We start from the raw sequence: 15,277 nt of genomic DNA on the forward strand, positions 1-15,277 counted from the left end.
AACAATATTTTGTATCGTTTTTGCTTTTCGTCACTTATTTTGCACTCATGACTTTGCTGAGCTAGCATCATTTCGTTGTTATTACTCAGTCATACTAACCTGCTCGTTCCCCTAAAACCTGTGCTAGTTTCCATTTTGGAGATTTGAATCATTTTCAACAAATCATAGCTACCAAAAATCACTTACACCATTCAATGCTCTTCATCGGCTTCATCTTAAGTATCGGCACCAGTATCGGTGTACTAACTTGCTATCATCCGCGCCGAGCCAAAGATCGCGTCATGAGTGTGTGACGTGCCACTCTGCAGTGGTGCTGAAACGTGAGTTGGCTGAAGGTGAGTACTTGCGTATATTTAGTGAACATCAAATCGATCCAGAGTGCATTCTGCTGTGTAGCATGCTAGCTTCCATCCCATAACCGTCACAGCTTTATTTGTGAAAAGACAAACTTTATTGTTCGTGTTGGCCGCGATCGGTCTGTTGAGACATGAAAGAAGGTCTGATCGGACGACGGCCCGGCGGGTCCGTCCGACGTCACGAGTGACATCATCAAGCAACCCCCGTGGCTACGCTAACAGCTAATGCTATGCTAACAGCTTTTGTTTGCTGAAATGTTGCGACACAACGCTGAGGCGCGCTCGCTTGCAGTGCGAGCGTTCACAGGAAACGCTTTGTCACGTGCACGCTCATAACACTGTTGGACAGCTCCCTCCCTGGTTGGGCCGCTGTGGTGATGTCACCCCGCATCACCTCGTCTTCCTGCTCATTTATTGGCCCGTTAGCACCAAAATTCAACATAAATATTTTTAAAACAACAAAGTGTCTGTGTGGGAGGGGGAGGGAGGTTGCCACGGCAACTAGACGTCCAGAATCTCCTCGGCCGTGCCGCCGCAGCGGAGCCGGTACCGGCCGGTCCGCCAGCTGATGGTCGGGTCCCACAGCGCCGACAGGAAGATCTGCACCGCCATGGACTCCCGGATGAACCACGCCACGGCAAAGTCCAGCTTGGAGAAGCTCGGCGGGCCGCCCTGTCAATCAAAATGTCTGGTGGGACGCATGCTGGACCACACGGAAGACGGCAAGCGACGATCCCGTACCTGAACTCCAGTCAGTTGGACGTAGTCGGCCAAGAACCACGCCAGACAATGACACATGAAGAACACCATCATGTCCCACCTGCACACAAACGCCACACCTTCATCGCATCACTTCCTCCTGCTGCTGCTGCTACCTACCTACCTGGTTACCTACCTACCTACCTGGTTACTTACCTACCTACCTAACTACCTGGTTACCTACCTACCTACCTACCTGGTTACTTACCTACCTACCTACCTGGTAACCTACCTACCTACCTACCTACCTACCTGGTTACCTACCTACCTGGTTACCTACCTACCTATCTACCTGGTTACCTACATATCTTTCTGAGAAGAAAGGTCCGCCTAGCAACAGCAAAGAGGTGCCCCGTGATTGGCCACTGACCTGAAGACGTGATGTGCGGCCCAGCCAATGATGAGGCTGGCCAGGAAGCACTCGGAGATGGGCTCCAGCACGGTGCCAGGAAGCATGTTGATCCTCAGCTTGGTCCACCTGGGGGTTGCAAAAACTTCGTTGTCATCATCATCATCATCATCATGGTCGTCGTCCCAGGTGGGCGTGGTCAGCCACAACGTATAGGACAGGTCACCTGATCAAGCGAGACTGGAACTGGCCAATGGAGTATGAACCAGAGTTCTGCAAGGCCACCTGTGTCGCCATGGAGAACTTCCAGCCTCTGAGGAGAACCAATCACAGTGAGCGCCAGTGCCACAGCCCCGCCCACAGGGCCTTCGCCAGCGCACTAACCTGTCGGCGATGGCTTTAGCCATGAAGTAATCCTCTGCGATGTACTGAGCGAACGCCACCAGCCCGCCAGCCTGATCCAGGACGTCCTTCCTCATCAGACACGACATTCCCGTCACGCACTTGATGCCCGTCACGTTGGCGGAGATGTAGGAGCGCGGGTGAGACGTCCCGAAATAAACCTGCAAGCGTACTAGCTTGAGCGAGACGTTCAAGCTACACGGAGCATCGTGGCTAGCTAGCCTCACCTGCTCCAGCGTGGCAGCGAAGCCCTGGCGATCGGCCACATACGGGAGACCGTGAACCAGGCCCACCTTCTCTGTCATCTGATTGGTCAGATCTGTCAGCGTGTCTGCTTTGACTGCACACACAAACACAGTTAGCATTAGCACGGCGACATGCCGCTCAAACGTGAAGACGGCAGTTAGCGACCTCGGATGCCGCTGTCGCAGATCCACACCAGACCGTACTTGGCGCCTTCGTAGCCCGGCATCAGGTTGTTGATCTTTGGATTGATTCCCACCTTCTTGCCGCCTGGCAGTGACACAGCGAGGGTCGTTAGCGCTGGGTGAGCTTAAGGACACGTAGCCTCGGAGGAGGTCTTACCGATGAAGAGTCGGGCGTCCACGTTGGGATACTTCCCTAAAAGCTTCTTACAAACGTCCACGGCCGGATCGTCTTGGTCCTGAACGCACATGAGGAGCTCGTACTGTCAAACAAACACACGCTTGCGTGAGCGGGGAGGGCGGGGTCAATTTGGGCGGCGGGGCTTCACCTTGGGGTAATCCAGCGTGAAGAAGGTCTCCAGGTTGGAGATTAGGTTGGAGTCCACGCCCTTCAGCGGCTTCAGCAGAGAAACTCCCGCCGTTTGCACAAACGGCTGTTTCACCTCTGACCTCTTCTTGCAAAGGTGGAGGCGCCTGCAAAGATCAGAGGTCAGAGGCATCACATGACCAGGAAACGCTGCAGTGCTTTTCTTCTCCAGTCCTTCATTAGTGCATGGAGCTGCTCCACATGTCACGAAAGCAAACAGGACGAATCTAATTTTACAAACACAAACTAAGCTAACTGGCTAAATAGCTAACTAGCTAACAGCAACATGCCGATCTCACACTTTGAAGGAGGTTTGCAACAAATACTAACAGCATTCTACAAACTGTGTGTGTTTTTTACGTATCCTATTTGACAAGTCCAAGTGGGGGGCAGGAAGCTGCTAGTTCGCTAGGCTAGTTAGCGGCTAAGCTAGGCTAGGTACTTACACGTAGATGATGGACATAAAGTGCATGAGCCACAGGACGACGAACAACAAGAAGCCCAACACGGCCAGGCCCTGCATGACGAACTCCACCAGGGCCATGGCGCTCCGCGGGGGCCACCGGGCGTGGAGTCGACCAGCCGAGCGGCTGGCGAAAGGAAGAGCGGGCCCCTGGGAACCCGAGGCAAGGTGCGACGAGCACGGCTCGAGGAGGCCAACGATCCAGCCTGGGAGAATGTCAACGAGTCCGCTTAGGAGCTCCACAAGCAGGGACGCCGAAAAGGTTCCAACCGAGCCAGATGAAGCCTCGGCTGTTTGACAGTCAGCAGACCGGCGGTGTGTCAGCTGACCAGGCGGGAGTGGTAGTCTCACTTCCGGTCATCTTCAAAATAAATGCTCTTCAGGAAGTAACTGTACTAGTGCAGGTCCTGCATCAACATCTCCAGTTAGCCGCAAACGCATGGAACAGAGGCTGCACTGACGTCATTGCCGAAGTCATGCGGAGGCCATTTGGATGTGGGGGGAGTGGAAGTGAGAAACGGAACGCACCTTGGCTGCATTCCAATAGCATTTGGAGTTGTCCTCCTTCACTTCCCCTAGGCCAGGCGTCTGTAACCTTGATGCCATTTTGAAACAACAACAACAACATTACAAAGCTTATAAAGGCGTAACAAGTGTAATCTTTTTAAATGTTATTTGTTACAACAACAACATTCAAAAACAAGCATGTGGGCGTTCTCTGAAATGATGGAAACACCGGAAGCCTTTCTCAGTGGTTCAATGAAAACAAGTTGAACATAAAAAAATTCACATTTCTACTAGGCTTGTGAAGGATGATTGGTAGAAGCATGACAATCAGCCATAAGGTTTGAATGAATGAATGGGTCGCCATGACTCAACACCACGGTGGATGTAAATAGCGGAAGGTTTTCAACACATCAGCAAAAAAAAAAAAGTTTGTAGCGTCTTTGTGTTTTACAAAGACGCAAAACAACAAAAACAGCCAGACTAACAGAAGCGAGTATGCTAACGTTTATTTTTCGTAACTTGTTTACGTTGAAATGTTGCACCTTTCTCTACCTGGAGTGTTGAAAACATTACATGTTGCACGACAACTATTCTGATGACATTTGGAGTACGGGATTGTTCATTTTTACAAGCTAACACAACATTTTCATTGCACCCATGCGACGAATACTTCTGTTTACTTATCTATGCTAGTGCACGTACGTAAACCTCACTCCCTCTGCCTTGAGAGCTGCGCTGACCACACGGTCGACATTCTGGGCTTTTGGCCGTGTGGTCAGCGCTCTCGCCTCCCATTGCCAAGGTTCTGTGTTCGGGCCCCGGTACGGGCAGGGCGGGTAACACTAGCACACGTTTTTGCCACTTTTGAAGATCTCCCTGCTTCTGCACCACCTTCTGCTCTCGTAACATATCACTTGTGCTCGTGCTGTATTGATTGCAACCTTTTCGAGGCATACTGTATAATATTCCCATGACAGCTGGTGTTAAATATCCAGGAATCCCCCCAAGCAAAGACAGTAGTGCCACGAGGGAAACGCTAACTATTGATCAAACGACTCAATGTCCAACAAAATGAAATTCATGGCTGCAAAGAGATAACAGTATCTGAAGAACACGCTTACGTAACCAAAATGGAATCATTAGCAAGATGTTCTTCTAGGCTACACCGGATAAAACTATCAAAACAATTCATCAACTAAACTTTCTTTACGTTTGGAAAAAACGAGTTGACTTGATCAAACAATCGGAAAGAATAAAGAACAAAAAGAAGGTGGCTGACAAGCAATCGCTTGTGAATGTCTAAACGCCATCTTAAAAGTCAAATGGTTACAATCTTTTGTGCGGGACAGAAATAGTATTTGCTTTTGTCTCTCCAGAGTTTTATTAGGAAAAATGGAGTTTGTCCTTAAATGTTTAAAACTATAAAATAGAAAAAGTACCCATAACGTTGTCGTCCTTTCACCAGCAGGTTGTGTTGTGCTGGAAACAATCATCATTTCACGCCACACCTGGAATAATAGCTATGTTCCGTGTCTGGATGAAGGTATTTGGTCAACATCCCATCTTACGGATCACCTGCTTATCACATGACAACGTTTGTTCAGTTCATCGCATTTGTTGTACAGCATCTGAATTGTCTCAAGTACTCAAGGCCATTCCGACACAACTTGTACTAAACATTGATTTGGAGGGTCTGCCTCCTCCTAATTTCCCAGCACTCTCCATCAATGAACAGACTTTCTAACAAAGATGCCAAACAAAATCCTACGTCACCATCGGAATAACGATACGTTCACATAGAAACTCCAAGATGCACATGGAGGAGCCAACAGCTAACATTCCTAGGACGTCCAAAGGTGAAAGAACCTGAGGGAACGGCAGCAGACTACGTTATAAATAACCTCTGATTACTCTCCAAATACTTAATTCATTGCTCAAATTGAAGCCTCTTTTCACGGTGATCAAAACACCTCGTAGGAAATCATCTACCTGCCTTCAAATGTATGAAAGGTAAAAAAGCAACGTCACTCTTGAATGCATTTCAAATATCCAAGACCTCTCGTGTTGCTCATGTCTGACCTTGTGCCATCATTGTAAGAACGTACTTTTTCTTTGTTTCATGTGTGTTCTGTTCTAATAAAAACATTATTCCAAAATATATATATATATATATATATTTTTTTTTTATGTCGTGCTCTTGCATCACTTCCTGCTCTCGTGATCTGCACGCCATCGTTGTTGGCGACCAGCAGGAACACTTTAAAGATCCACCTAGCAACAGCAAACAGGTGCTCCGTGATTGGATAATTAGCTGCCTCTTTTGACCTGTTTTTATATCTTTAGAATGCACAACAAAGAGAAGGATGTGTTCATGGCTCACAGAAGGATTGTTGATGGGCAAAATTTTAAAAAATGAACCTTTCCTTTAAAAGCAAAGGGCATAGGTTGATGTGTAAAATGGACGTGGCTTTGTTCGTAACGTATGGATTGGAAATACATCATTTTGTCACAATCAGGTTCATTGTGTCACGCTCTGTGAGCAGTTCGTTATGTTGCCTTTTTATGCCTTATTTCCTGTTTTCATACTCTTATTTTGTTAGTACTTCCTGTTTTGCCCTGTTGGCACCTGCTTCCTTAGTTAGTGGGAGTGTTGTCATTGCTATAAAGCTTTAGCTGCGTTTGTGTCCTGTTCTCCGCATCCTTGTGGTCGCCCCCACAACGCCACAAAGCCAAAACGGGACAGATTGCTCCGACCACACGAAGACCACCTCACGGAGATGGACTTCTGGATCGTGCAGGTCTTCAAGTCTATGGAAGAGGAGTGCACAAGGTTCACTCCACAGGAGCTGGAGGATATGGTGTGGGGGCCAGACGGCACGCTTATCCCTATGGCGTGGGCCGTGGATGTACACACGCCACGCCAAGCCAAGGTGCAACCCCCTCCTCACGTTATTTGAGTGGCTGGCCCCCGCTCAACATCAGACCGCCAAGCTTCAGCTTTCCTCCTTGTCTTTCTTCCTGTCCTCCCACGCAACGCCACGAGGAGGTCAGCACACCTCTCATCCCTGAGCCACGGCCTTTCCACGTTGCCCCCAGTGAGTTCCCTCGGGTCATCTCTGATTCGCGCACCTTGGCACACCAAGCTGCTGACTCCCCCCGTGCCCACTCCACAACGTCACAAGCCTCTTGACGCCCCTGGAGCTCGCACTGCGTCAGTCCCCGACGCTTCCGGAAGACGCACCACGTCGGCTCTCAACGCCACCGGTGCCGCTCCATGCGGTCTGAAGCCACAGCACCCCACCGGAGCCTTCACTTGGGCTCCTCAAGCTTTACACACGCTCCACGCGCTCACTAACTTCCATGCCCCCGGAGCTCGCACTGAATCAGCCCCAGATCTTTCTGGAATCCGCACCTGCCCTGCCTCCACTTCATCATGGGGAGATGAGGTCACCCCCCCACTCCCGCTCCCCAGCTCTCAAAACCTACCCCCTAACCCTAATGGCTCGCTTCTTCTGCTGTTTCTTCACTGTCATGTCGGGTGGCCGACACGCCTCCTGCTTCTGCTCCACGTCAGCCTGCTTCACCTGGAGTTCTTGTCCTGGCGTCTGTGCTCCTCCTCGAGTTCCTGCAGCAGCTCAGCTTAAGCACATCTCCACCGCCACACATGCTGCCCTGGCCGTCCCCCGAAAAGGTCCTACTAGTGACATTTAGCCCTTGATTTGGGGTGGGGGGTTCTGTCACACACTATAAGCTAGCCTTAGTTCTGGTTTTGATACTTATTTTGGTAGTACACTAAGTCCCAAACTTACGAACACAATTGGTTCCAGACGACCTTTCTTAAGTCTAATTGTTCTTAAGTAGGGGAAAAGGTAATATTACCAATGATATAGGTACTACATGTGCGTGTATACATACAGTATACAGTATATGTGTGTGCATGTATGTAAATATGAGTTTGGATGCAGTAGTAATATTAAATGAGGATAATTAATGAAAAAAACAATAATAAAAGTGATATAATAATACGTAATGATAAATGTTATTTACCTTTGAAAAGGAGTGGTCGAGCATACAGTACGTCGTTGGTGGTGGCCACCACCAACAAGGAGGCGGAGATATTGAAAAAAGAACAAATGGTGGTGGTTAGACTCTTCTAAAAGAGGTAGTGTTCTGTGGGTGGTGTAGAATTAAGCAGGCCTATTATCTCTTCATAAACTTTAATCACAGGCTGTGCCATTGCATGTACAGCTACAATTTAGCTTTTCTTCAGTCTCCTCCCACTGGTCTTAATCTCCTGTTGGTCCCATTAGCAGTGTCACAGTGCCCTCTACTGGTCAAGCATGTGAAATTCAAGATTCAAGATTAAAGTTTTATTGTCATAAACTCGCTGGCCGTCCTTGAAGTCGCTAGATGACGTCGTCTAATTTGCATATGCTGTTATAAAATGCTGTTGGAAAAAAGCATTACCTCGTAGGAGAGAAAAAAAGTGGGTAAAAACACCCTCATTAAGATGGCTATTTTTGAAATGAGCACAAGCGAAGCACGAATAAGACGATGCTGTCAGTGTGCTTCGTGAGTAGCACACTCTTCTGGTCAATATATGGAATAGCAACTGGGTTATCAATTACTCACACTTACCCCAAGAATTTGAAGATAATCCACTCCATTTTACACATAAAGAGTAGCAATACACTAGCAATTAAATATCAACACACCCTCCTCTTTATCCAGTGCCGCGGAAGCGCTGTACACTGCCGGCTTGGGACTGCCTCGTGGGTAATCCAGTACACACCATGCCCATACAGAAACTAGTGCACGTGACGTCCCAGAAGCGCTGTAGTAAAAAAAATAGAAATGGAGGAAGTGACGCATTTGTTGCGCAAGCACAGAACGAATGGTGGTTCTGGTGCAGATAGTGACACCAAAACAAGTTGCTGCTGTGGTCACGTGATGATACACATGATGATGGTGGTCCAGGAGCTATGGCGTCACCAATATGACAAACGCAAACAAAAACGTACGAGCAGATTGTTTCAATTCACGCTCTCACATTGAAAAACTACAAGCAGTATACAGGACACCACCAGTCTAGGGTGTACCCGCCCTCTCGCCCAAAGTCAGGTGGGATAGGCTCCAGCATGCTCCTGCAACGCTAATGAGGACAAGCAGCGTAGAAAACAAATGAAAGACCTGAGTACCACCAATACTACTACAAGTACCACCAGTGGTACCTGTTCCCACGGCTATCACTCTCGTCTACTGAAGTCATACCCCCCAATGTCTGAGGACATATAAAAGATATATTTTAATACTGTAGACTAGTATTTTATAACATAACAAGCCTGTTGTAATACAGAATTTGTCTATTGTTGAACTTTTGCTGGCATTGAGCGTGTGGATCATCCTGGTCACATGACCTCCCTCGATGCAGTAAGAAAGACCAAGCTCCGTTTTTTTTCTTTATAATGATTGACATTTCTCCTCCAATCAATTTCTCTTTCAATATTAAAAACAAGAAAGTATTTTCTGCCTTTCTACTTGAAAATACGTGGAAATATGATGGGATGTCCACAGGAGACGCTGTCAACATGGTCAAGTTGTTCTCATCCAGTTAAAACCACACGTCCGGCTGTGGGCGTGGCCTCCTCAACCAGGCCACAGACAGGAAGTGATGTCACACGTCCAATCCCTGACGAGTCAGGAAGTCTTCCAGCGCGCTGAGTCGCTCTACCAGCATCACGTCCAGGTCCGAGTCATCGTCAGCACCTCCCACCATGCGGAAGTGACGCCGGGCGGTGGCACGTTTCCTTGGTGGCGCTGTGACTGGAAGCCCTGCCCCTTTAAAGAGACACAACCTATTTAGCTTAGTGAGCTGCTTTGTTTTTCTCAGGCTGCTGCAGCACCCCTGATGTCTCCCAGAGCCTCTGAAAACCACTTGACCACTTGGTACTATGGATGAACATCAGTGGTGTGCAGTCAGGGCCAGCAAAGCCTTCTCTGCTGGCCTAAACACGACCAGCAGCACCGAGTTGCATGAACATGTACTCATTTACTCTTATCTTCCTTGAGGAGCTGCAGTGCTTCCACTCGTGTATGTGGATGCTTCATGTTTCTGTCCAATCACATTTCAGCTTCTATGTGTTGCCATGTCCATATCATCGGCCTTCAGAATCAGGAGTGCTGGCCCATGTCACACAACTCATATGTACTATTTGCTACAGCAGTATTGCTAATGGGGCCGTTTCTTTAACCGATCACATTTTGGAGTGTCCTCGCAGGGCTAGATGGCCTACAACAGGGGTGTCAAACTGGTGCCATGGAGGGCCGGGACACTGCAGGTTTTCTTTCCAGCCAGTCACTAAAGCAGGTGATTTTAATGATCAACACCTTCAGTTTGAGGGAAGGAGCTCATTAATTAAATCACCTGCGGAAGAAACTGCTTGGAGAGAACACCTGTAGTGTCTCGGCCCTCCAGGGCACCACTTTGACACATGTGGCCAACAATAACATCAGCATTTTCCCGTCCTCTGATTGGCTGATCAGAGTAAACCTGCTCAACAAGCCACGTTACTCCCACAATGGCTGATGGAGGAAGAAAATTGGACATATCAGGTGAGTAGATGTCATTTTGTCATCTAATATTTCAACGTTTGATCTTTTAGTCGTGCTATTAGAAAATATTGATTGTGAACTTCTCCAGATGACCTCTCCATTCCGAGGAATATTTTCAAGACCTCCTCAACCCCACCGACACGCCTCCCATGAAGAAGCAGCACCTGAGGACTCCACGGTGGGTTCTGCTATCGTTGGGGCTGAGGTTGCTGAGGTTGTCAAAAAGCTCCTTGGTGGCAGGGCCCTGGGGGTAGGTGAAATCCGCTCGCAGTTCCTTAAGACACTGGATGCTGTGTGCGTGTCTTGGGTGACATGAGTCTGGAGAAGAGGATCCGCCGGATAGTTGAATCTCAGGAGGAGATTCAACTATCAATTCAACTTTGAATTCAGGAGGAGCAGTGTGGTTTTCGTCCCTGTCGTGGAACTGGAGACCATCTGTACACCCTCGGCAGGGTTCTTGAGGGTGCGTTGGAGTTTGCCCAACCAGTCTACATGTGTTTTGTGGACTTGGACAAGGTATTCCACAGAACTAGACAGAATTTTTTAGGTGCAGCCAGGGCGTTGAGGGGTTCCAGTTTGGTGGCTGCAGGATTGGGTCTCTGCTTTTGCAGATGATGTGGTCCTGTCGGCTTTATTGAGCTGTGACCTTCAACTCTCACTAGATCGATTCAGTCGATTGTGAAGCGGCCAGGATGAGAATCAGCAACTCCAAGTCAGAGTCCATGGTTCTTACCAGAGTCCTCTCCGGGTCGGGGATGAGATCCTGCCCAAGTGGAGGCGTTAGGAGGGAAAGATGGAACGTGAGATGGACAGGCCAATTTGTGTGGCGTCTGCAGTGATGCGGACTGTGCCTCAGTCCATTGTGGTGAAGAGGGAGCTGAGCCTCAATTTACCGGTGGATCTACGTTCCTACCCTCACCTATGGTCATAAGCTTTGTGTAGCAACCCAAAGGACAAGATGGCGGGCACAAGAGGCCGAAATGAGTTTTCTCCGTAGGGTGGCTGGGCTATAAGGTGAGAAGCACTGTCATCCGGGAGAAACTGGAAGTACCACTGGAGTAGAACCACTGGAGGAGCCAGATTAGGTGACACCTGGTCAGGATGCCTCCCTGGGAGGTGTTCAGGGCACGTCCGACCAGTAGAAGGCCTCGGAGAATACCAGGACACATTGGAGAGACTATGTCTCTCAACTGGCCTGGGAACACCTCGAGATCCGCCAGGAGGAGCTGGATGAATTAGCCGGGGAGAGGGAAGCCTGGCCTTCCCTGCTTAGGCTGCTGCCCCCACGACCCGACTTGAAGATGGATGGATGTACGCACATCAGCGGAACAGTGGAACAGTGGAACGTACGTACTTGAAACGTGATTTCATTTTGCGTATTTCTGCTGGTTTTGCTGTGATGAAGAACTTAATGTGAATTGCCTGTGATTTGATTATTATTGTGGAAGGACTGAAATGATTATACTATTATTGTGGAAGGACTGGAATGACGATTGTGCTCAACTTGCAGGTGAGAAAACAATTTTGTTTTTTTTGAAAAGTATGGATTTGGCAGCGGTATCGGATGATATCTAAACGATACCAGGCCCTGGTCAAGAATACCTTGGGGCCGCTTCCTCTTCCTGGGCTGAGTGAAGTCAGGAAAGAGGAGGAGCCTACGCCGCCTCTGCTGGCCAATCAGAAGCAGCGCTCCATCTTTCTCCCGAGGCTCCTCAAAGATGGTTTCCAAGCTCCTGCAGGGGCAGAGTGGAGCATGCTGGGACGAGTAGTTGTTGGCGTGACGGCGGCGTTGCTGACCTGTTGATGCTGGGAGATTTGTAGTTCTTGTTGGTGTAAATCTCCTCCACACTGAAGTCTTTCTTCGTCACTCTGAAACATGAAAAGCACACGTTGCCCTTTCTCGTCCTCCATCAGTGTCCACCAGGTCGTCCTACCTTTTGACCTTTGGCAGGCCCATGGGCGTGAGTGGCGTCTCACGGGGCGACGCGCGGCGGATGGGAATCTGCGACACTCGTCTTCCTTTCTGCCGTGGAAAGAGCCAAGAACGTGACGAGGAAATATTCATTCACGCTGAAGTCGGAGATGAGCGAACCTCCATGGAGCCGGCTACCGATTGGCCGGCCGGTAGCAGAGCTGATGCCACGTCGGCCGAAGGCGGGGCTGGTCGGACGAACGGGGGGCGGCTCCCGGCGCCGTGACTGCCTTCCTGCTTGGTGCGTCTGTAAGTCACATGACATAAGCCAACGAGAACAAATGTTTGAGCAAGCGTTGCCAACTGACCTGAGATCTGCTGAAGGCCGCACGTAGCTGTCAATCATAAAGAAAAACATATCAGAAACATATTTATGCTAACGAGGTTACAACAACCAACCAACCAGTGATCGCCGCCGAGACTGGGCGGGGCTGTCCAGTCCCTCAGGCACCTCCGTGGATTCCAGCAAGTCCCGCCCCTCATCGAGACCATGGCCGTTGAGAGACGCAGCAGGGGGGTGGGGCTAAAAGAGGCAGCGATGATCAGAGATCTGTGATTGGAGCGAAGTGAAGGAGGAGGGTTGAAGTCTGAGAAGCGCCATTGGCCTGACAAACGCAGGTAGTGAAAAGACATGCTGCTGAAAAACAAAAAACAAGCAATTAATTTTCATATTCAGTCATCAATCAACCAGCAATCCACCATCAATCCACCATCCATCCACCTCCCACCTGCAACCATTTGGCCTGGCGACAACATCGATGGCCTTCACTGATTGGACACCGCCTCCATCCCATCTTTCTTTCTGTCCTCTGTGGTCAAAATTGACAAGCATCAGTGGCGCGTCCTCATTAGCTCCGCGTCCTGGTCGGCAGAGCGCCATGCGGCTCACAAACCTCCCAGCATCCTCTTCTCTCTTTTCTGGAGCCACACCCACCACTCCTCTTTCTCTATGGTGGCTCCTCCTCTTTCTGCCTCTCCCCTCCTCCTCTCCGCCCCTCTGCTCTGATTGGCTGCTCTTCCAGCAAAGGAGCGGGTCAAGCATTGAAGAAGAAATGGGGGCGGGGCTACAGGTGGACACAAAAAGGCCAGGGAAGGGGGTGAAAGCTAAAGAAGAAGCAAAATAAGACGTTAGAGGGCCACATGTCTGCCGTGATGTTTGAGGAAGACACTGAGGTGTTCAAGTAGGACAAGTAGTGTCCAGGTGAGGGCAATGGTTCCAAAGGATAGACAAGCGGTGGCAAAGTGAGGACACGATGTCTCAGTGTCCTTTTAAGTCCTCACTAGGTGATGGAAACAAGAACGTGTGTTACCTGAGACATGAGGAGGACAATTCCTGGCTCCTACTCCTTGTTCTTTTTCTGTTGTCCGCCTGCTTCTCTTCCTCGTCTTCCTCCCGCTTCTCCTTTCCAGGACGTCCAGCCGTCGACCCAAAGACGTCAGAGCCCCTCGCAGGAGGCGTCGTATCTCCATCCTGTGGGCGGCGAGGAGGCGGGGCAGGAGGGAGGAGCAAGGACAGCTTGGACAAGGATGATGGCTAAGAACAGAGGCTGTGGGAGGAGGACCTAAGGGAAAAAGCCATCATGGACACGGAGATGTAAAGTAAGCAACGAGTGGGACATAAAGACACACATACTTGTTTGTGCAGATCCATCAACATCGCTGTCAGCCAATGGGAGCACAGGGGGTGGAGTCACAGCCGGCATGATGACTCTCCTAAAACAAATATAATAAATACAATTACAAAAGAGTAAAGACAGCATCTGCAAACGTCCTTTAGTAGACTACATGACTCCAATTTAAGGTTAACGGTGACTCTTCTCGCGAGATTTGGCCCCCACCGACCTCCTGCATGTAGTAGCAGTGAAGCGAACACGACCTCTAAGTCCTCGTCGCGCCTCCCCTGAGGAGCACCATGGCAATCGCGTGCAATGATGGGAGCTGAGCGGCCAAAGACGCCATCTGTGGGACAGAAGCCGCGGTGATGGCGCTAGCTACAGCTGCTATTAGCATGCTACTCTGTGTTCGTAACACGCTCCGAAATGTCACTTTTCGCAAGAAACATTTTACCTTCGTCACACCTCGCGGTTCAGTAGACTTCCTTAAATTCCCCCAAATGTAATTTTCATATGGGTTGAGACCTAAAAGCTCCCACCGTGAGAGGTTATTTCCAGAAGAATCGCTTTCCTCTACTACCTAGCATTAAGCTAACGTGAATCACGCTACTTCCGCCAAGAATTTCAAAGTACAGCCATGGTGATCGTTGTATTTGCTAAGATGTGCATTATCTCACCAACATACAGTAATCTTGTCCAGTGATAAAATCAGCTCTGAAATATTGAGGTATCAAAGCTATTTGACTTTGTTTGCAAAGTAATTGTGTGGACCGGCGGGACACGTTGAATGTGATGACTTGTATTATACATACTGTATACGTCAAGCTATTAGTATTATTGTACATTGGGAGACTGGACTAGACATCAAGCACGATATATATTTTTATATAGCTGTTCTGGACGGTGATAGCTGAGTGAAGATGTCTCAACACTCAAAAGGACTAGCAGTCAACGGCGGGGGTAGGTGGATCACCACGATGATATCAAGATCAATACCAGCGTGATGAGGTAGACTTTTAACATGTAGGTTTATTTTGTTGCGTTTACATTGTCGGAATTATATCGTTAAAAGCCTTGGACACAGGAGTGCTCTGAAGGATTCCAATCGGAGTCAATTGTTCATTTTTTAAACATTTTGTTGTGCTTTTGTTGTGTTTTATTTGGATCATAATCAAGATCAGTAAATGAAAAGAAAAAAAAACACAAAGTATCAGCAGTAATTCCCTGTATTGACATCAGATGGATAAAAAAAAAACCAACCCTGGTGAACTGACAATAAAGTTGATTGATGGCATTTGGGTCCTGCTGACTGGAAACTAGCTAGCTGCTAACGAGCATGCGTGGCTCCATTCGTACCAGTGCCATCCAGGCAGGCGTCGACTGCTGATGACGTCACGTCCCGTTTAAGCAATACGTTCCCAGCATGCATAGCGGTATGTAAATGAGGCAGGT

The 15,277-nt window shown here is 48.9% G+C and overlaps 1 protein-coding gene across 14 annotated transcripts; it reads right to left on the minus strand.

The window, feature by feature from the left end:
- Nucleotides 1-81: 81 nt before the first annotated feature.
- On the minus strand, nucleotides 82-15,220 carry ugcg (UDP-glucose ceramide glucosyltransferase). 14 transcript variants are annotated; one of them, XR_008566560.1, is made up of 14 exons: nucleotides 14,280-15,070; nucleotides 14,055-14,171; nucleotides 13,846-13,925; nucleotides 13,523-13,774; nucleotides 12,941-13,316; nucleotides 12,616-12,849; nucleotides 12,521-12,547; nucleotides 12,333-12,459; nucleotides 12,175-12,263; nucleotides 12,038-12,109; nucleotides 11,843-11,973; nucleotides 7,676-9,466; nucleotides 3,650-3,716; nucleotides 3,215-3,528 (listed from the first exon to the last, which is right to left on the minus strand). XR_008566560.1 is itself a non-coding variant. In XM_054757587.1 (12 exons), exons 3-12 carry the CDS (start codon nucleotides 3,200-3,202, stop codon nucleotides 858-860), a joined length of 1,185 nt encoding a protein of 394 aa, XP_054613562.1. In that variant the 5' UTR covers nucleotides 3,203-3,528; nucleotides 3,650-3,716; nucleotides 7,676-9,279; the 3' UTR covers nucleotides 82-857. The 14 variants fall into 14 exon arrangements, 1 of the variants encoding a protein (XP_054613562.1); XR_008566563.1 differs by having other exon boundaries at nucleotides 12,616-12,846; nucleotides 12,941-13,021; nucleotides 13,106-13,316; nucleotides 13,846-14,171; nucleotides 14,280-15,069; XR_008566562.1 differs by having other exon boundaries at nucleotides 12,941-13,021; nucleotides 13,106-13,316; nucleotides 13,846-14,171; nucleotides 14,280-15,069.
- Nucleotides 15,221-15,277: the final 57 nt, after the last annotated feature.

The sequence above is a fragment of the Dunckerocampus dactyliophorus genome, chromosome 17 (genome assembly GCF_027744805.1).
Source record: "Dunckerocampus dactyliophorus isolate RoL2022-P2 chromosome 17, RoL_Ddac_1.1, whole genome shotgun sequence".
NCBI lineage: Eukaryota > Metazoa > Chordata > Actinopteri > Syngnathiformes > Syngnathidae > Dunckerocampus > Dunckerocampus dactyliophorus.

Coding starts and splice junctions, on each gene's coding strand:
- ugcg (XM_054757587.1), bottom strand. CDS start 3,202: ATGGCCCTGGTGGAGTTCGTCATGCAGGGCCTGGCCGTGTTGGGCTTC. Junction 2,555..2,620: donor TCACGCTGGATTACCCCAAG/GTGAAGCCCCGC, acceptor TTTGTTTGACAG/TACGAGCTCCTCATGTGCGT. Junction 1,778..1,848: donor GCTAAAGCCATCGCCGACAG/GTTAGTGCGCTG, acceptor GGTTCTCCTCAG/AGGCTGGAAGTTCTCCATGG.